Source organism: Grampus griseus (assembly GCF_964374135.1).
Source record: "Grampus griseus genome assembly, chromosome: 2".
Taxonomy (NCBI): domain Eukaryota; kingdom Metazoa; phylum Chordata; class Mammalia; order Artiodactyla; family Delphinidae; genus Grampus; species Grampus griseus.
In genome coordinates this window covers 156,584,988-156,608,074 of record NC_139018.1, presented here as the reverse complement: position 1 = coordinate 156,608,074, position 23,087 = coordinate 156,584,988, and the positions used below count along the sequence as shown (strand labels likewise).

Here is a 23,087-nt window from a genome sequence, read left to right as displayed (position 1 = left end):
CCCTCCCTATCCCACCCCTCCAGGCAGTCACAAAGCAACAGCTGATCTCCCTGTGCTATGCAGCTGCTTCCCACTAGCTATCTACCTTACGTTTGGTAGTGTATATATGCCCATGCCTCTCTCTCGCTTTGTCACAGCTTACCCTTCCCCCTCCCCATATCCTCAAGTCCATTCTCTAATAGGTCTGTGTCTTTATTCCTGTCTTGCCCCTAGGTTCTCATGACCACATATTTTTAATATGTGTTTTTTAATGGTAATGAATTTTTTAAAACTAATTATGTTATTTCATAGCTTTGTTAAAATCTGGAGTAGGTCAGATTGCCTGGATACTGTGTTTTCTTTGAATTCTTGATTTTGAAAATAAAGTCATATTTAAATTTCCTTATTATGACTAGAAAGTCTCTTTTCCTTCCATATCTGTGCATTCATCTGCATGTAGCTTGGGAAAGTCAAAAGAGAGGTCATTTCTGCACAAAGGAAAGCTTACTTTAAAAATTAAAAATGTGGTAATTCAGAAATTGGAATATGTTCAGTTATAATGTACTATGTATGGCCTTTAATTCACACCGTTTTTCCACTTAACGGCACATGCTCCAGTCATCCAGTGCTTACTCGCGGTAGTCATCTCAGTTGTAATTCAGTAATGAATTGTGTAATTATGTGTTTAATGCCAGTTTCTCTTGGAAGAATGAAAGGAGGTTGATCACACACCTGTAATAACCAGCAACTGGCATTGTATCTACTAGGTACCTGCTAGGTATTGTACATACATATTAGATGCGTAATATATTTTGTATGGATGAACAAGATTTTATTGCCTTTAACATGCACTTCGGTGTACAATCAGTACATTAAGAATTTGTGAAGATGTATTGGGATAACATGTTTGTATTTCCCTTGCTTGTAAAGCATATTTTGTACACATTTATGACAGTTTCCACTGAGCTACACAGTTGAGCAGTTTCTTGGTTGCTTTTTATAAGTAAAATGAATTGCCCTTTGGTAAAATATTTTTAAAAACTGGTTTTAGGGCTTCCCTGGTGACGCAGTGGTTGAGAGTCTGCCTGCCGATGCAGGGGACACAGGTTCGTGCCCCGGTCCGGGAAGATCCCACATGCTGCGGAGAGGCTAGGCCCGTGAGCCATGGCCGCTGAGCCTGCGCGTCCGGAGCCTGTGCTCCGCAACGGGAGAGGCCGCAGCAGTGAGAGGCCCGCGTACCGCAAAAAAAAAAACAAACAAAAAACAAAACTGGTTTTGAAAGAATTGCTAACTTAATTACATTAATACAGATACTTTGTTCATAAACAGTTACTGTATCTAATATACTTGGAGATTATGTAAAAGAAGGATAATATCAACATCCATAAACAAATTCTGTGGCTCTTTCCACATCCTACAATTTCAGGACATTTACCTTCATATCTTCTTTATTTTGTTTTACTTTTTTTCTATGAAAATCTGTGAAGATAGTTGATGAGCTTTTGATAATGTTAATTTTTAAATACCCAGTGTGAATTATTAGGAACACTATTTGGACAGAAAACAGTATAGATTTTTAGGTATAGAAAAAATGTAAAACTTTTATTTTTTATAAACAGTATATGTTGTATTTTCTATTGATGAGTTTGTAGAGATTGATTTTCAGAATTCTAGAACAAAGTGACTATATTTCAGCCTTACAGTTAAAGTAGAATGACAAAGAAGTGAAGTGTATTAACTGGTTTATTAAACCAAGAGGAAACCAGTTGGAAGTGGTTTATAGCTTAATATTCAATAGTGTTTTTCTGTCTGCAGGCCGACTGACATCTGGAATATTTACAGATTATTTTTGTCACAAGAAGTGTGGCCTCTCACATTTTTTCTTCTCACTTATCTACATGTTCTGAAAAAAGAATGACAGTAGTTTAATTCTGAAATATATTTCCAGGAAAACCAAAGAAGTTTTCTGAAAATTGGGTAGAAAAAATCTAAATCATTGGCAAGAATGAAAAGATGCTGGGTTGTTATTCATTTGATCCAAAAATTTTGTGGACAGAGCACAGTGCAAATATCCTGGTCTGTGTTTATTTTATGAAAGAGATGATGAAATATTCAGAAGTGTGAAAACACATATCAATTCTAAAAGAGTATGCGTACTGTTATCTCATTTTTGTAAAATCAGCAAGCAAAAAGTACATGAAAAGTCTGAAAGGTTGTTGGGAGTGCTTATCTCTGTATAATGGGCCTAAGAGAGATTTTTATTTTCTTTTGGCTTATTTTTGGATATTTTTTTCTACAGTGAACATGCATTCTTTTTGTAAAGAGAAAAACTATTAAAGATGTAAATTGAAAAAAAGAAGCAAGCAGAAACCTTGTTAAATTAATTTGCAGTTCTTTAAGATTCTAAGGAGTTGGTTTGAAGTATCTATAACACTATTTTTATGGATAGTAATATAATTCTGCTTTAGAATATATGGATTCTCTTGTACTTGTTTTCACTTAGGGCCAAGAAAGATGCTCCAGTGAACTTGTTCATGGTTTTATTAAATGAATGAGGGAAAGAATACAAATGAGATCAAATTCAATCTTGTTCTTTCTCTCTTCCTGTTTCTTTTCTTTCTTTCTTTTTTTTTTATTTTTCGGTGAGTGAGGAATGGTGGGAAAAGATTTCTTTCCTCTGCTGAGCTGTTTTATCTTTATGTCATTTGTCATACAGTTCCTGTTCTTGATCCCTTTTCATCTGAAACAAGTTGATTTTTGCCTTGTATTCTCCTCTGGAGAAAGGAAAATGGCACAAATTGAAATATCCAAACAGGAGTAGAGAGTGCTGTATTTCTCTCTTTGTCATGTCTTTCTTGTTCTCTCACGGGTTTTCTCCCTTGTGTCTGCTCTGGGAATGCTGGATTTGGAAGTGATGGGAAGGAAAAGTAAATCAGCGGTTTTGGGGCTTAGCCAAAAGTTAGTGGTTTTGGGAGTGGCTATGTATAACAAAAATACAAATGTAGGAAACAAGATTGAGGTAAGAATTTTTCTGTTAAAAAAAGAAGTAACTCACAACTGTTTGCAGGCAGCCCATTGCAAGGGCAACTATAATAATATTCCTTGTCCTCCAGGCCACATGAATCTCTCATGTATGTAGGCAATTAGGATTTTTGTTTTAAGCACGCTCTCTCTTGTTAAACTCTGTACTCTTTGGATTTATCTTTGTATTAAAGTCTGAAGAGTGGGATGTAGATTAAATATGTATTAAATATAGATTTCCTTCGTAATTTTTTATAAAGACTATTATTTTCAGAACAGTTTTAGGTTTACAGAAAAATTGAGCAGAAAGTACCAAGAGTTCCCTCATAGCCCTGTTATTAACATCTTACACCAGTGTGGTACATTTACTGCAATTGATGAGCCAATATTGAAGCATTATTGTTAACTAAAGTCCATAGTTTACATTAGGGTTCACTCATTGAGTCATATGTTATATGAGTTTTGCCAAATGTATAATGACATGTATCTGTCATTACGATACCATACAGAGTAGTTTTCACTGCCCTAAAAAATCCACATATTCATTCTTCTCTCCTTCTTCCCAAATTCCTGACAACTACTGATCATTTTATTGTCTCCATAGTTTTGCCTTTTCCAGAATGTCATGTGGTTGGAATCATATACTATGCAGCTTATTTCAGATTGACTTCTTTCACTTAGCAATATGCATTTAAGATTCCTCCATGTATTTTTGTGTTTGATAGCTCATTTCCTTTTATTGCTGAATAGTATTCCATTGCCTGGATGTAGCACAGTTTATCCAGAATTCACCTACTGAAGAATGTCTTGGTTGCTTCCAAGTTTTGGCAATTATAAAGGTTTTTGTGTGGACATAAGTTTTCAGCTCATTTGGGTAAATACCAGGGAGCACAATTGGTAGATCATATTAGTATATTATATTAGTATATTTAGTTTTGTAAGAAACGAGCAAATTGTGTTCCAAAGTGGCTGCACCATTTTGCATTCCCGTTAGCAGTAGATGAGAGTTCCTGTTGCTGCACATCCTTGCCAGCATTTGATGTTGTCAGTGTATTGGATTTTAGCCATTCAGAGAGATGTGCAGTGGTATCTGCTTGTCTTAGTTTGAAATTCCCTAATGACATAGGATATTGAGCCTCTGTTCGTATACTTGTTTTCTATATATATCTTTTTTGGTGATGTGATATAGACTTTTAAAAGAACCAAAATGTAATTCCCTTTAAAAAAAAAGTACTGATAGTACAATGTGTTCTCTTAGAAAAGTATAGCAAAAGGAGACAGTAAATATTTATAATGCCACCATTCAGAGGAAAAATCATTGGTAACATTTTGATAGTTTCCTTCATACACCCATCTCTCTCTTCCCCTCATGTATGTATAAATAAATGGCAATAGGGCATTCATTAACATTTTGTACTTTTCATGTTTACTTATCCACATATAGTTAGCTTTTCCTGTGTCATTCTTCTGGAATAGTGGTTCTTAACCTTGGCTGAATGTTAGGATCATTTGGGGGAGCTTTTAAAATTTATGGTGTTCAGGCTGCACCGTAGGACAGGGAAGTCAAAATCTCTGTGGATGGACCCAGGCATCATACTTTAAAATATTTCCCAGGTAATTTCAGTGTGTATTGAAGATTGAGAACCACTGGTCTAGAATGTAATAGAATTACTTTTAAGAAAAAATATAATTCCCCAAACATCACATAAAATATGATGCCCTTTTTATAAAGTTCAGAACAACCAAACAGCAACACAAGGATTGTGTGTGTGTGTGTTTAATAAAATATAGATAGACATAAAGGAAATCAATGGAATGATAACTACTGGATTCAGGATGATTCTTACTTTGGGGTGAAAGCAGGGAGCTGAGTTGGTGTTTGGGGGCACCATAGGTTAAATGTAGATTATTGTTAACGTCCTAGTTTTTGTCTGGGTGGTTGCTTTGTGGCATTTATTAAATTATTGAAAATGATTAAATAATTAAGTGGATAATTAAAACTGGGCCATGCATGGACCAATGATAAGAGCTAAGGACTATGATTAAACCAATTCTTTGTGCCAGAGGCCCAATGAGGAAAAATATTAAGTAGATGAAAACTGTTACATCCCTCTTGTAAGTGTATACAGTAGGGTTTAAATATCTCAGTGGTTTGATACCCAGTGTCATCCATCTATAAAAACGAACAGGCTATTCCTTAGTAGCTAGAGATTTTACATACTTTCCTTTTTTTCTGAAAGTATACATTAATTCCACTTTCCTCCCAGAGTTTCATCCTAATGCAGTTGGTCAAAAACAACAAACGTGATAAAATTTGATATTCACTATAAACAAATACCTTATTAGAAACTCATGTATCTTAATCAGTTGCATGAGCTGATGTTACTTCTTGTGCCTTGATCAAAGGAGCTGCTGAATTTTCTGTGTCCCCCACCTGCCATGTTTTTACCCTTTGGAGCTCTGCACCATAGTAAGATGGGTGAGGGTTGGCCTTTTTCTCGTAAAATGGGAGAAGGGAGATTGTGTAAAGGGGTAGGAGTGGAGGACCGCTGCTTCAGGCATCTCCTCCAGCAGATCAGTTTTAGTGGCAAAGTTAATTCTTTTAAGCCTAACCATGCCAGAGTAAGCCCAAACTTGCCTTACAGGAGGGTTCAGAATGATCTCTGGGGTGAAGGAAGCAAGTATGAAAATGCACGTGCAAGCTAGGTAAATGTGTACATACATACATAGAGTTAACTGAAACACAGCCTATATACAAATGTGTAATTCTTATATTACTTATCTCCTCATCATTTTAAATTACTGTTTTGTATGATTTAAACATATATAAATATGAACACATACATATCTTTTTTAAACAATAAAATAATGCATATATTGGGATATGTAGTCAGAATTTAACTTATTTTGAAATAGTTTCAGACTTAGGAAAATGTTGCAAGAGTAACATAAACAGTTCTCATCTTCTCTTACCTGGATTTCCCAAATGTTAACATTTTACCACATTTGCTTTCTCATTCTAATAAATATTATTTTTGCCCCATCAGAGAGTAAATTAATGTATTGATATTTACCCTTGAGTACTTCAGGGTGTATTTCCTAACATCCAGGATATTCTGTTACATAACTGCCATGGAATGGTCATAGTCAGGAAATTAATATTGATGATCTATAGATTGTATTCAAATTTTGCCAGTTGTCTCAAAATGTCATATTTTTTCCTTTATCCCTTTCTGGTCCAGTATCTAATCTGGAATTGTGTGTTCCATTTAGTTATCCCGACTCTTTACTCTCCTCTAGTCTGTAACTGTTCCTCAGTCTGTCTTTGTATTTCGTGATCTTGACATTTTAGAGTACAGCTCAGTTCCATATATTAGAATATATGCTCATATTTTTACTGATGTAATGTGTGATAAAAACATGAGAAGCGAATGAGAGAAACAAGAAAAAACTATTGGTAGGTTAGCAGAAGTTAAGGGCTAAAAGTGGTGAACCAGTGTGTTCAAACTGATCATTATATGATTTTCATTTTCAAAACCAATACTGATATCAGTGAGAATAGGGAGTTATGATACTTGAAATTTATGGAAACACGAATACAGATATTCCTCTCTTCACTGATCAGATATGGAAGATAGAGTTGACTGAGAGGATGGTGTCCTGTATATCCCCTTCCTTGCATGGAAAGAGAAAAATTATGAGAGAAAGCAAAGCTACCAGAAAGTACTTTTCACAAACATCATTTCTTTCCCAGAAAAGTGGAAGTAATTTCTCAGGAGCTGGACATGCAAAGGACTGGAAAATAAAGCCAGTAGATACTTAATACCTGTTTCATGTTCAGAACTGCCCTAGGAAATGGGGCAAGGGCTAGAAAGAATTAGGGGAACTTGATTTGAAGGGTTTGACTTAAATGTTGATTTGTCTATTTCAGGTCTTCAAAGGGATTCATTGAAAAACAGTTTTGATTTGAGGTTTAAAACTTGGTCTTTGACCCATCTGAACTCTTGATTTGGTTTGCAAGTACAAACTCTTTAAAGATAATAGGTAGTTAGGATAATTGCTGTGTTTTGTCTTCATTTGCAAATATTTTCTCACCATCATGGATTTGTAGCACTTATGTCTTCAATTAACACCCGTATGGAGAATACATTATGGGCAGATATATATGCGCATCTTACAGCACCTCTTCTTTGAAGAGCTGACAACTTTACCCTGAATTTCAAAACTGTACATTTTTACAGAAGAGACTTGGTGTCATAGAAGGCAGAAGCCTTTGGGTTTTGGATCCTGTGTTTTACTTCCAACCATAGTTGATTCACCATGTACCTCAGTTGTCCAACTGAAAAATGGGAAAATAACAAGCAAGCCTTTAACTGTGTGGAGGCAAAGGAACTGCCTTTGATTTGCTCTGGGATCTATTATTTTATGATACATTAAGAATATCAGTAAATGGGAAGGAAAGAAAACTAGGAAAGTCAGCAGTACAGTAAGAGGAACAGTTTGCTGGTGAAGAATCACTTTAGTAAATGTAACATTTGACAATGTGAACCTGAAGCTCATTTTTCTCTTTTAATTAACTCTGTAGGTTTACTTTGAAAAGGGCTGCTATGTGCTAACTAGAACACATGACAAAAGTATTAAATATTAATTGAGCATGGTTGCAGCTTGGCTGTTAAAAATCATATGGTTATACTTGATTTGAAAGTCTCTGGCCCACACCTCTGATGGTGAGACCAATGCATTTACAGCCCTTCTGGGGATTTCCAGTGTGCGGCAGGACCGAGACCTCTCTTCAGGGGCTAGAACCTCAGGGGCATGTGTGAAGAGGAGGGCAGGGAATCCTTAGGATATTTTTTGAGGGACCATTTCTTCTGTGCAGATCTGGGAGCTTGGAGTTAGCAAGATAAAGTTGTATTTTTATCCACATTTTATTTTCTGTATTTCAAATATGAGATTTTTGAGAAATTGGAAAAAAGTATCAGGGCTTTGACAGTGCAGGGTATTTTGGTTGACTGCTTCCGAGTGTGTTTTTAAAAACTTGCACACAGCATCTGCAACCCACTATATGAGAATTTATAGCGTAGCACTTTATTTTTCCTGTCGTGACTTCTGTCAGAAAATGTTTTCGCTGTGCTTAGTGCTTTAACAGACGATTACTCATGTTTTGTTTTGCTTTGTTTATAACTTGTTAATGCTCTGCAAAGTCATACATTTTGGACTTTGAGGACGGTGGTTTTCACATGTGCAAAAATCACTTTGAATCCATCATTTCAAGAAGATGCAGCCCATCCTTTTGTTGTTTCTTATTAACTGCTTCAGAGCCTTCAGGGAGAGCTAAGCAGAGCATGTACTTCTCTGGAGTTGAACCGTGCTTGTGCCTGAGCTTCCTGAAAGCAGAGATGCAGTGAGCTCGCGGTGATGAAACCTGTTGGATTCCTGGAGGAAGCAGCTGGAGCCTTTGGCTTGTTAACTAGCAATGATTCACGTCTTGCAGATTGTAAAGGAGCTGGTGACACCATCCAGGCAAAAAGCAGCCAGAGTGAAGGAAGGTAGGAACAGCATCAGGATGAACAATCAGAGCACTTTAAGGCACTTAGAGATTTTTACGAATATCGACCTAAAGAGCAGCTATAGCTGGTTTGAGTTATAGAGTTTAGAGTTATCCTGTGTGCTTTTGCTCTTCTGATATATTACGGTATCAGAGGAGGATCAGGTAATGACATAATTGTGAACATGCCTCATTATTACTGTTTTTAAACCACAAATTAGAAGCATTTCATTTTATTACAAGGTATGAAGAGTGAGGAGAGGTTATGAAATATCTGCTGCGGCAGTACTTTTCATGCTGTAAGGATCCTCTCGCATTATTTATTTTGGAGGTAGAAGAATAATCCGTATGATCCTCTTCTCTTTTAACTTTAAAATATAAATTTTCATGGCAGAGATCAGAAGAGAACAAGCTAGGATTCTGCCTATAGCAGAGCAAAAGAATTAGATGGTTCTTATTTATGTGAATAAGTGACAAATAATAGTAATAAATATGAATTTAGTCAAAGAAGGGTAGATTTTATTGCCTTTTTCAGTGAATAATTGCTTTTTTCTGTCCATGATATATGCTTAATCAGCACTGTTTATATTTAAAATAGTCCTATATTTATAGCCTGTGACAGTTTGGGATATGCTGGAATACATTTTCAAAATCTTTTTAATTGCATGCCTGACTTACAGATCTTAAAACGAACTAATGCAGATACATCTTTGAAGAAATACTTGTATATTTTCTTTTTAAGCATTTGAAATAGTAAATCTCCAAAATAACAGGAATTAATTTAAGAAATGTAGGCCATCAGCTAAGTTTATAATCCTGGCAATTTCACTAATTTAATCTAGGGTTTAAAATCAGTCAGTTGATAAATTTATATACCAGCTTTTTCATATGAAAGATATAGCATTCTGTCTTTATATGATTAGCGTAAGCATACCTCAGATGATATAAAATATAGAGTACTTTGGATTTTTTTAAAAACTTGATATGATCTGTGTTTAAGGTGAAGCTTATGAGATTCCTCAAGTCCTATGTAAAATGATTTAGGGTAATGGTATTAAATAATATTGTAACATGTATACGGAACATTACAGCTGAAAGAAACCTTAGAAATCTTCTTGTCTGTTCTGATTTTATGGAAGAACATGGTATTTAAATGGACAAAAATGCATCTCACAAAGCAAAGAAACTATTGTCATTTACCTTTGAAAATGTGTTAGTCTTATTTAGGATATTTTACAATTATTTACCTCCTGTTTTCTCCTTCACTTTCTTCTGAAGCAAAAGATTGTTTCTATCTCTGAATAGCAGGATTCTAACAATTAGGCATTTTTTAAAAAGCTTTTCGCTTTTACTATTTCAAGAGAATATAAATCAGTTAATTTAATCCCAATCTGTTTGAAAATGTCAGATTCATACAGTTTGACCTTTAAAGACAGTCAGAATTTTTTTTTTATTGGAATGTTTCTTCTAGTTTGTATGTTTTCAGTCATAATCATAGTTACTTGGAATATACCTGGGGAAAGAATAATAATATTCTTCTCGCCTTTCATAATGCTTACACACACACACACAAGTAAATAATGTAATCATATTGACAGGAAATGCCTTATGAATATAGGAAAAATAGTACTAAAAGATACTAACTAACGTAGTAGAATGGTTTTTGCTCTTAGGTTTTTTCCCCTATATTTCAGACAGAATTTTCCATGACCAGGGAAAACAGAGGCAGCTTATACATAGACATTTTTCTTAGAAGCTTGTTTTTTTCAAACCCATTCTCATGGTGTTTTTAATCATTTAGCAAAAACATATTAACTGTTAGTTTTGTCTTCTTGCAAAATAATGTTATATTTTACCAATTTTTAACATCGATAAACTGCTTGAGAAAGGTAAAGTCCTACAGACAAGTATAAAACAATGGCCCATAGGAAGAGAGTTTTTAACTCAATTATTTAAAATATAGTATGAATTTGGATGGCTGCAGAGAGGGCAACATTTCAAAGTATTGTATTCACATTAGTATTAATAAATAGTATGGAAAAATTGATTTGTGAGGGGAAGTATCAAAATTGAGGATGAAATAATTATGATAAATGGTTTGAGAAGTTTTCATCAGTTTTCTTGGTATGAGATAGTAAACAAACTTAATATATTTTAAGTAAGATGCAAGGGTATGACTAAGAATTATTTTGGGGAAAGAGAGAAATTATGGAATACTCATGAATATTTTCTCCAAAATTTTCAAAATATTTGCCAAATCATTGCTTTGTCACTTAGTAGAAACATTAATCAAGTATCCCAGCCTTCCAGAACTTAGTGAAATACAGTGCTAAGAGTTCATGCTAATGCTCTTTAAAGAACTTAGAATTTTGCAACAGTTAGCACTATAAGAAAGGGAGAGAACTAGTAACATTATTTGAAGGATAATTTTTGCGGATCCACACTCTATTCTGCTGATGTTGTGGTAACTGCTGGAAGTGATTGATGTTTGTGAGTAGTTGAAGTGGATAGGAAGAGATATTTTGTAGTACAGCCTTGGAAGACTAGGCAAAGGATAACTGGTCTTTGGAAAAGTTATGGGATGGAGGGTCAAATATGCATGTATATGTATTCATTCATTTGTTCATTCATCATTCTCATTTGTTCACCTTTATCAGGTGTCCACTATTTGGAAGACACTTTGCTAATCACTGGGGATACAAAATAAAATATGATCTCTGCCCATACCTGGGATATAGTAGATCCCAGCTATTTACTGAGTAAAGGAATGAATGGAAGAATATACATTTGTTAATACAGTCTAGTCTAAGAGGTGTTTGTATAGTCAGGGCAGTATAGTGAGTTGTTTGTTTTGCCATGAGGTCATCATGTGCAGAGTTAAAGCAACTTAGTCTTGTGGACTAGGGAAAGGAATGGGATAAGTGATTCTGTGCTAAATGGAAAAATAAACTGTAACAGTTTTCGTCTTGAATGACCTGGTTAGCCTGCATCTCCAGGGCCAAGTTTGACTAGATTGGGAAGGAACCACCTCACTGAGTAGACCAGAGGTAAAACCCTACCGTCTATTCAGATGTACATAAGGCACAAATGTAATCATCGTAACTTTGTATTAGTAAGAAGCCTGGTTTTCTCCTTTAAAGGCCTCGTGTTTATTTGGACAAAAATGTTTTGAAAATATGACATGTTTTTCTATCTGGCTAAATAGAAGTATGATAAATATAAATTAATCGTTTCTTAATGATTCAGGTTCTTTATTGAAACAATTTTTTTGTAGGTTACAAAACCTGATGACCATGTTTATCAAAATTATTTTAAAAACAAGAGTAGATTTAGAATGAAGCCCTGAAAGTCTGTCCTGTTAGTAAAACATATGAGCTTTGGCATCTGTCCTAACCTTTTCATTCCCACTTTCATGCCTTAGCACCTCTCCTCTAGATTATTAAAATAGCCTCCTCATTTATTTTATTTGATAAACATGCATTGAACACTTACTGCATCTTAGATGAAAGGGTACAGAGATGTATCCTCAAGGAACTCATATGGGGGTGGTAAGAGACAAAAGTCAATGATTACAATAGTATGAGAGGTGTTGTAGTAGACAAGGTGTCGTGGGAACCCAAAGGGGGAACTGGCCCTGATTTGGTAATTAGGAGAGTGAAGGGATTAAACTCTTTGGTGAAGTGACAGATGCCCTCATTTGAGCTAAGTATCAAAGGATGCATAAAAGCTAGGGGGAAAAGAAGAGAGTGTATAAGCATCTCAAGCAAAATAAATAGTGGAGGAGAGCTCAGGTGCCAAACATGTGAAGAAGTTTGGAAATATTCTTAAGGTGATAGTGGGAGAAGATGAGAAGACTGGTCAGTGGTATGTGGTCCTTTAACTCTCTATTCCATCCTTCCATTGCTGTCTGAGATCATTTTGTGAAATAATTTGCCATAAAACCTGGAATTGGGACTTCACCTATATTTCTAGCTGTGATGATCACTAACTAGATCTCCCCATGCACCCTCTATGCCAGCGACACCAGAATGCTTGCTGTTTCCCAGATGTGCTGCTCCATCAGGACGGCAAGTCCTTCCCTTCCTTCTCCAGTGACTATAGTCCTTACAGATCAGCCTCCAAGGCTCAAATGCCACCCCCACCAAAAAGCATTCCCTGATCCTTTTCTCCTCTTGCCCTTTTAGGTCAGAATTAACCATTCCTTTCTTTTTATTCTCTTAGTATTTTGCTTTTGCCTCTATTACTACACGTTTAAAATTCTACTGTACCTTATGATTATATTTATTAAATTAGCCAGTAAATGTTAATTGAAATAATGTTTTGGCTTACTGAACATTTTTGTTTCCATTCTGTTTTTTAGCTGTGTTTTAGATAGTTGAGATTGTCATAAACTGATCGTTAGATAAGTGAAATATTATAGCTAATAACCTAACAATGGACAGAGAAATGTGTGATTCCCCTTTAAGATATTTTGTAATGGTTTGATAGAAAATGGCGTTCAGCTTATGTTTAAACTATACCCATATTTTGCTTCATGTTGACTGTTTAAGCTTGAGAAACTGAAGTCGTAGCATCTAGTGTACTTTATTTAGTTGTTTGACTTACTGCTAGACTTCTTGGTTTATTACTCACGGTCAAAGCAATCCTCAGTAGTATGGTATCCAATGTGGTTAAAAAAAAAAGTGTCTTTTAAAGGCACCTCAAACACCATTACAGTGTACTTTGTTCGGTGCTGGGGTTGGGCAGTCTTAATGAGGAGTAGCCTATATCCCAAGTTAAAACAGACATGTGGCCATTACAATAATATAGTGGGTAGGACATTGATGATTTGGGAGCCAGAAAACCTGTGATCTGGTCATACCACCATGCAACTTTGGGCAGGTCAGTGAGTGTCTTTGTGTCACAGGGTTTTCCATCTATTATATGATGACTTGTTCCCTAAGACCTCATATAGCCCTGACATTCATACTCTACTGGTTTTCTTAAAGCCATTTTTGTTTTTCCGTGGTAGCCTCTTAGATTAAAACATCAAATTCATAATGCCTGCCTGCCTATATCTACTCTTTCTGAACAAACACATACACAGAGTAAATTGGGTTGTGTAATTGGCTTAATTATGAAGAGCTTTTAGAGATTTCCCACAATTTACTGCTCTGTGAGTAGCTGCAGCACGGGGAGCCTGATTGAGAACATGGATACCCAGTCAGGCTGATTGGGTCTCAGCCCTGGATTTGCTACTCACTTACTTATTAGCTGTGTGACCTTTGGCAAGTTACTTAACCTCCCTGTGCAACAGATTCTTTATCTGAAAAGTAGGGATAATAATAGTATGTACTTCACAGGAATGTTGTGAGGATTGAGATAAGGCATAGGAAGGACCCTGCACAGGCTGGCACCTAGTAAGGGCTAAATGTAAGCTGCTGTTAATATTTTTGTTGGTTTTGTTATCTTTATTATTGTTATTATTGTTGATGCTGCAGTCCTGATCACTTAGATGGCTGATAGCTTGTTTGTAGGTGTTTATGTCTGAGACAGTGTACAGGGTTCTGTGGACAATGGTCAGATTCAATATACTGATGTTTATTAATATTTATTGTAGTGTTGGTTCATTTGTACTTGGAAAACTTTAAGCAGTGAATTTATTCTTTACATTTAGCTCTGTAATATTGGACGTCAAAGTTGTACGTGTCTTGTGGGCAAAGTTAATTGAGAAAAGTTTTATCAAAACTTTGTTTTAGGGAAATATACTTGTATGTACAGATCTTAATAACCTTGTTTTAAATATTATTTTAAAGAAAAATGGGTCCATTTTATTTAGCTCATAGACCCAGTGTATCTTTGTCTTAACTTTGGCGAAGAATTTAAAAAGTAAAGAGTGAATTTTGCAATCACTTGTTGCTTGAAACTAAATTATTGGAAAGGTTTTCTTTGAATTGTTTAAACTTTAAAAATTGAATGCAGTGGACTCCCTGACTAGCATTCCTCTCTTGCTTGTCAGTAATGCAGTGCTCTGCTGTAATGAAGCGCAGAGTCTGAACTCCGTCCAATGTGCTACACTAGCCACTAATATGTGGTTCTTTAAACTTAAATAATTAAAATTAAGTAAAATAAGACATTCGGTACCTCAGTCACGCTAGCCGCATCCTGAGTGCTCGACAGCCACATCACAGAAAGTCCTGTTAGACAGCGCTGGAGAGATTGTAGAGCCAGGCTGCTGGGTTCATTTCCTCAATAGCCATGTGACCTTGGGCAAGTTAGTTCATTTTCCTGTGCCTCAGTCTCCTCATATGTAGACTTGGACAGAAGTTCTCCTGTGGTTGTTAATGTGGATTAAGTGAGTCAACATTTGTAAAGTGCTTAGAACAGCAGCAGGCACGTAGTATGTGTTTGTCAAATAAACAAATGTTCATCGTGTTCAGATTTGTTATGCTTCATAACTTATTAATGTGTAGTGATTATCTTTTTGTCTTTTATGTATGTTTTATTGCCCTTTTGAGAAAAAATTTATATATACCAACCTGCTTGGATAAGTTTTTGTATTTGAGTTTTTATATTTAGCCGCAATTTACAGTAATGTCTCTGTCATGCACTCTGGCTTAAAAATTCATTGGGAGTGCTGCTCACTGCTTTCAGGGTGAAGCACAGTTTCCTTTGTCAGGCATTTTGGGAATTCCAGCCTGCCCTTCTCAACTCATTTTCACTGCCATCCAATTCTAGCCCTTTGTTCCATTTTTCAGTTAATCACTGCCTTTGTTGTTAAAAATATTTAATGGTGGTGGTTTCATCTCTTCAAATGGTATATAAGCTCTCCCAGAACGTGTAGCAGTATTATCCGTGCATTTAGTAAATGCTCAGGATATGTTCAGGTTGAGTAAAAGAATCTTCTGTTTTTGAAATGCAATCAGTATTTCTTTTAATATCAAAACACAGTTATTCAAGTCATCTCTGAAGTGAAGGGACTTCAAAATCCATTCCACCATCTGTGATGTCAGCATCAGAAATGTGCTCCATCTCTTAAGACTCTGCTACTGGGCTGTACTTGTCTCAGTGGGGAGGGGTCTGGACAGTGGTTCTCACCATGGTAGTCACTACCCTGCAGCATGGTGGTGCCGTGTAAAGCACCATTTGGTGACGAATTTGGTGATTTTCTGGATGACGTTTTCTAAAAGGATGCTGATTTTATCTTGGTTTACTCATTTCTTTGGGTTATCTCCCATATTCTTTGGTCTGCTGTTTGTTGCTTCTTTCTGTGTTTTTCCTGATTATATGCAAATGCTTATCACATGAATGTAACAATGGGAAAAAAAGTCACTCAAAAGGAAAAAAAGTACCATGTATTATAAAAAGCAAAACTTAGTTTTTATGTTTCTATAATAATGACATTTAGGTACAATTAGGTAGTTTTTCACTTTAAACAGGTTATTTTCTCCATATGAGGAAAAAAGTGTAAAAACTCTAAACCTCTTACCATAGAATGGTGTGTGCTTGTGGTCCAAGGTCATACAGAATTCCCATTTGTTACTACAAGTTGCTTAATATATAACATCAGTGGCAAATCCATAATTATCTATGGATAGCTGCATTTTGGATTGCATATATTGCATTTATGTTGTGCAAGTTGCCTTGTATTATGTTGATGGAGAAAAGAGTGGATATTGTAAAGCCAGTAATGTGAATAAAATTCATACATAAATGGTCTTGCATTATAACTGGAGGTAACTCAGACATCTTTGAGACTTTGATTTATTATCCTGTGTTGTGGTCTTGGGTTTTTTGGAGGGGGCCTGGGGGATAGTTGGGAACTGTAGGACAGAGGCCCCAGGTTCTACTTGGGAATGATTTAGAGTCTCCCTCTGCATATATCACTACTTGTTACCCTATAACATGGTACTTCTGGTTACTTTTCAAAGTGCTGTGGCTTCATTACACTGTGAGCTTCTTGAGGACAAGGACCACAGTTCATTTATCATTTTGGAGAAAAGTGAGTTCTGAAGAATGCAGTGGTTTGTGAGCTTGTCTGGTATTTGTTTCTCTGTAGCTTACCATCAAAGTGATGAATACACCTATGGGTAATAGGTAATTGGTATACTTAATCAGTTACCTAATTATTGAGAGGACTCAATTCTCACTTTATATTATTTTATTAATGAAACAGACTGCCCAGTAGATTTTTTAAAAAATAAATTTATGTATTTATTTATTTTTGGCTGCGTTGGGTCCTCATTGCTGCGCGCAGGCTTTCTTTAGTTGCAGCGAGCGGGGACCACTCTTCGTTGCAGTGCGCAGGCTTCTCACTGCGGTGGCTTCTCGTTGCAGAGCGCGGGCTTCAGCAGTTGTGGCACATGGGCTTAGTTGCTCCGTGGCTTGTGAGATCTTCCCGTACCAGGGCTTGAACCCATGTCCCCTGTGTTGGCAGGCGGATTCCCAACCACTGCGCCACCAGGGAAGCCCCCAGTAAATATTATAAACATTCTCTAGAGAACAATTAGGTTTACAGTGACTTATTATGCTTAGAATGCTACTTGGAATTAACTGTTTGTACCACTGTCTTGATATAATTTAAATGTAATTTAGAAGTGCTGCAATATCTTCATTCAGATAACTTGTTACCCTTTAAAAATTGGCTGCTTAAGTATTGTTTCTCTCCCATTTGGCAGACACCAGATGCAGTGATTAATAAAGGTCATCTTTTAATGACTATTACCTGAACATCTGCTGTTTTCATCACTGCAGTTACCCAGAAAACATCTGATACAATATAGAAGCTGTACTTTGAAAATGTGACTTAGGCTAATCTAATAAATTACTACTTTAGAACATTTAAATATTCCTTTACATTTTAAATAATTGTGAGAAAGCCCTTATCTTTCTGTAAAGTGAGCAATAAAAAGTATCAAGGACAGACTTTCGGAATGGTTGTACTGGATAGTCCTGGAGTCCCATGGGCTGAATTCTCAGCATCTAGGAGTTGTCTGTGTACAGAATTGGGTGGGAGAAGCAGTGACTTTCTCGTGCATTCTGACTGTCATGTGAAACCTTGACTGAAAATGAGGGGCTTGGGGCTTCCCTGGTGGCGCAGTGGTTGAGAGTCCGCCTGCCGATGCAGGGGACACGGGTTCGTGCCCCGGTCCGGGAAGATCCCACATGCCGCGGAGCGGCTGGGCCCGTGAGCCATGGCCGCTGAGCCATCGCGTCCGGAGCCTGTGCTCCACAACGGGAGAGGCCACAACAGTGAGAGGCCCGCGTAACGCAAAAAAAAAAAAAAAAAAAAAAAAATGAGGGGCTTGGAGTGGAATTGAAAGGAAGGAAAAAGGTTACCCAGACTCTGCTGGGAGAACATTGAAAAGTGAGAAAGGGTTTATTGATTATGGGGTTTTCAAAAATAGGACCAAATACTTTTAAAGTTTTGAAACAATTACAGTGCTTGCTTCAGCAGCACGTATACTAAAATTGAAATAACTACAGATTCCCAGGAAGTTGCAAAACACAGTACTGAGAGGTCCCGTGTACCTTTCACCCAGTTTCCTCCAATGGTAAAACGTTACAGAATGATAGTCGAATATCAAAACCAAAATACTGACATTGATGCAACCCACAGACTTTATTCCGATTTCACCAGTTTTATATGCACTTGTGTGTGTGTGTGTGTGTGGTGTATAGTTTATGCAGCTTTACCACATATATAGGATCCTTGTAACCACCATCACCATTAAGATACAGAATTGTTCTGTCACTTACAAAGCTACCCCTTTATAGTCAGTCCTACTCCCTTCACCTTCCCTGCCCTTCTCTAACCCCTTGCAACCACTAATTTGTTTCTTGTCTCTATAATTTGGTCATTTTGAGAATATTATATAAATGTAATAATATATTATGTTACTTTTGGGGATTGGCTCCCCACCCCCTCCCAGTATCCATGCAAACTGTTTCATATCAATCATTTGTTTCTTTTTATTGCTGAGTAGTATCCCATAGTATGGATGTACCAGAGTTTGTTTAACCATTTACCCATTGAAGGATATTTGGATTTTTTCAAGATTTTGACCAACACAAGTAAAGCTGCTATGGGCATTCATATACAGTTTTTTTTGTGTGGACATAAGTTTTCATTTCTCTGAGGTAAATATCCAGAATATGATTGGTGGATTGAATGATAACTAGATGTCTAGTTTTTCAGGAAACTACCAAAAGACCAATACTTTTATTTCTCCAAAACTTACTTACTAATGCCTAATAAAACTGAGACACTGAGAAATTAGTTCCCATATGGTTGTGTTCTATAAAATTCTGTGTCTACAGATCAAGAGACAACCAAATGGACATTTAGTAGATATAACAGACAAGTTATGGAAGAAGAAGTACAAATGGCTATTAACATATGAAAGGATTTTGAATGTCACTGATAATCAGACAACTATTGTTAGAATTATGTTTAGATGCAAGTAATTTAAAAGCAGGCAGAATGGCTGGAACAGTCCAGGGTGGCTAGTATGGCAGGTACAGTGGGCAAGAAATGCCTTGAGCAACCCAGATCTTTTCATTTTTCTCCTCAGTCACACACAATCTTTGTCCTCATATTGGCAAGATAACTGCTGCTTCTCCATATTTGGGTGCAAGAGCCAGGCCAGAAGAAAAAGGAAAGGGGGAAATCCAGAATGAGTGTCACCTGCAGAAGGGAAGCAAAAACTTTTCCTTAAACCGTCAGCTAGAATTATGTCACGTGCTACCAGCAGCTGCAAAGGGGCCTGGGAAGCAAGCAGTTTTTTATTTGAAACATTCTTGCTGAAAAGATATGGGGTTCTCTTAGTAAGGAAGATGTGGAAATATTGCATAGGCAACTAGCAAAGTTTGTTGGAGAGTGCAGATATGAAGTGTCATGTGTGCCTAAGACCCTGAAATTAAAAAATATGAATAATGCCCTGTGTTATGTAAAAGGTACTAACACATTGTTTGTAAGAGAACAAATGGGTATACTTTTTTTGATGGGCAATGTGATATTCTTTATCAAAATTAAAGGTTGTGTTTTATCTGGCCCATCAGTACAAATCTATGACTCTATTCTGTAGAAATGCTGTCCCTGCATATGTGCAGAAAGATCTTCGCTGTAGCATTGTTTACATAATATCAAACCACTAGAAATTATCTGTCTGTCAGTGGGAGAAAGGCTCATACATCATGGTATATCCATACAGTGGAGTACAGTACAGGCAGCCAGTAAAAATAATAAGCTTGATTTATGTAAATAGACCTGGAAAACAGCCATGAAATATAAAACTGCAGAACATTATGCATAATATGGCTCTACTGCCCGCCCTCCAATACATATGTATGTGTTTTTGTATGTGTTCTTGTGCATGTGTGTATGTGTGTGGTATGATTATATCTGTTTTGGCCTATGCAGAAGAGAAAGACTTTATTGAAAAACACTGAAAACAGTTAGCAGTGGGAAGTGGGTTTGGGAAGGGAGAATGTAGGAGGAGATTTCACTTTTCTTTATATGCATCTGTATTGCTTGAATAGTTTACAAGCCTGTAATAACTGTTCAATTAGGAAATGAAGTATTGTATAATGTGATTTTTTTTGGATGCTTGAAGCACATACTTTTATATTTCAACCATTCTGGATGAAACTGCATAACATCTTGTTTTGCCATTTTATGCATATAGTATACTAAATATTTTTTCTTAGTCACTCAAGGCCTAATGAGATAGTCAGGGCTGCTTAAATATACTCAAAATAGATTTAGATTAAATGAGTTTTAACGCTTCCTTATAAATGTTTAAACTTTGACTTCTGAGGCAGGCCGTACTTTTTGTGTATTATCAATGTATCTGCCTCTAACAGTTCTTCCTATTTCTAATTTCTGCTGTAATCTTCTTTGACTTGGGAATGAAGCAACCAGCAACCTGGTTTAATTGTGTCTAAAAATAGTTCTGAATAAAAACAAGATAAATTAGTTCCGAATGAAGGTTTTGAGAGACTTTGTGGGTAAAGTACATGAACTTTAGCTTACTGCTATTTGAACATCTTTTTTTTTACTGTTTAGAGCTCTTTTTTTCTTCTTTGTTTACCTTTGTTTTCAGCTGTGTTTTAGTTGTTTGAGATGGCTTGATACATGAAGTTTGCCAAACCTAGGGATGTTTAAAAAGCCGATAACCCGTCAGTGTCGCTCTTTTAGAGAAACTTATTACAGCAGTAAGGAAAGGAGATAGGGTGTTTTAGGACAGGGTTATATAGGAAAAAAGCCCCTGAGCATCTGCATTTTCTTCCTGTTCCTTAATGGTAAGATGATTCTTGTCTTTGTTGACAAGTTAATAATTAACCCCATGTAACATAGTGTGCAGTGCATACACATCAGGCTGGGGTTTGAATCGTGGCTCTGTCATGTACTTAGCTAAGTGACCTTCCTGATCCTCAGTTTTCTTACATTTAAAGGCTTATTTTGCTTAATATTAGTACATATTTTATATAAATGCCTAGTTGACACATTCATAGATTAAGTGGAGAAAATTTGTGTAATGTATCTGGCCCACAGTATTCAAATAGTGACTTATTATGGAGGATAATGTGAAATTTGAGATTTGTATAATGTATTATACTTTTTTATAACAAAACATTTTATTTTTTCCTTTTATTTTTATAGAATTATTATCCTTAATGCGGAAAACTTGAAGAACACACAAGGGGAAAATTTTTTTTAAAAATCCTCTATAATTTCCTTACTCAGGAAAGGTCTCTATTAATATTTTATAGGTCTGTCATTCAGTCTTTTTGCCATGTTCAAATACTACTTGCTTTATATCAATAGACTCAATATTAAATCCTTCAAACAACCTTACAGGCATGGTGGTGTCTCAGTCTTCCCTTACTGGAAATGAGGCTGAGAGAGGTTAAGATCGAATTGCTGGTCAGTGGTGGAGCTGGTGTTCATGATCGGGAGTGAGAAGGGGCTCCCCTCCCCACCCAGTTGGAAGCAGTCATCTCTCTTCATAATCAGTTTGCAATAATCTGTGATTATAAGATGTTTGATTAAGATTGCAAAGTAGATTTGGGCTTAATGCATGGTATTTCCGTGTATTATTGTAGTATAACGTTACTTAGGTGATATGCATGTTTGTAGCTCCGTAAACATTAAACTCTAATACTTGAGGTCAAAATGAGACTTTGTATTTCTCCAGCGTGAGCCTAACTCTCTAAGCTGTAGACAATCTGACTGTGGTGCTTGGAATACACTATGTGTTCACTTTGGATGTTGGATTCCTGAGTGGTGTGGAAAATGATCTTAAAGTTGCTGTTTTATTGTACTCAGAAAAGGACTAAATCAGCCATATCCTTATTTTTATGATATTTTTGAAATTGTAATTTCCGATCATGTGTTTTTAAGATAAGAAGTTATTATTTGGGTCAATTTAAACATCCTGGAGCTTCCCTGATGGTGCAATGGTTAAGAATCCGCCTGCTAATGCAGGGGACACGGGTTCGAGCCCTGGTCCGGGAAGATCCCACATGCTGCGGAGCAACTAAGCCCATGCGCCACAACTACTGAGCCTACACTCTGGAGCCCGCGAGCTACAACTACTGAGCCCACGCGCTGCAACTACTGAAGCCCATGTGCCTAGAACCTGCGCTTCGCAACAAGAGAAGCCACCGCAATGAGAAGCCCGCGCACTGCAACCAAGAGTAGCCCCTGCTCGCCGCAAGTAGAGAAAGCCCATGTGCAGCAATGAAGACCCAACATGGCCCCCAAAAATTAATTAATTAAAAAAAAATCCTAAAGCATTTACAGATTTATTTATAATCTTTAGAAACTCCCTGAAAAACTAGTTTGTATATTGTACTATATATACTGCCTATACAGTACCTGTAGGTACACACACACATAAATCTGTTTCTTCGGGGGACTTTATCCTTTGTTACACTGTCATACTTGGACCTTTAGCTTAGGGGATTTGGCAGCCTGTTATTTCAGATATTTTGAAAATTGTACTGTCATGATTATAAGTATGTAATGAAGCTTGACTTCATGTTTTTTTGTATTGCTTTTTCATGATTTTTTTCCGAAGTAGGTTAAAAAAAATAATGTTAGTAGTTGACCTGAATATATCATCTAGACAGTTACAAAACATGTACCAATATTAAGCAAAATATTGTTTGAATTTAGACATTGTTAAAAAAGAATTTGAATTTAGACATTGTTTGAATTTAGACATTGTTAAAAAAGAATTCCAGAAGAAATTCACTGTATTTGCTCTGTATTTGTAGCTGAGGGGCGTAGATCTTTTTGAGTTCTTTAGGTATTTATATATAACTTCAGTATGCTGTAACTTTCAACTTGTTTAGGATTAAGTGGCTATAGTTTATATAAAGTTAATGAGGTGAATTAGACGTGATAATCTTAGAGGTGTGGAGTTGTTAAAGAGCTGGATGTGTTTGGGGAAGAAATACAGTGTGCCTTGATTATGGAGTCCGTGGATGGGCAGTGGTTTAAGGAGATGTGTTTGGAATTCCACAATCACAGATGAGGACCAGACTGTCAAGG

At 36.4% G+C, this 23,087-nt stretch overlaps 1 protein-coding gene across 1 annotated transcript in view; it reads left to right on the top strand.

The window, feature by feature from the left end:
- Positions 1-8,476: 8,476 nt before the first annotated feature.
- The window catches only part of USP6NL (USP6 N-terminal like), a gene marked incomplete at its 5' end in the record, with an annotated part of 102,580 nt that continues 87,969 nt past the window's right edge, over positions 8,477-23,087 (top strand). The window contains one exon of the mRNA XM_082647573.1: positions 8,477-8,549. Within this exon, the coding sequence (XP_082503699.1) occupies positions 8,477-8,549 (73 nt within the window). The remainder of the gene's footprint in view (positions 8,550-23,087) is intronic.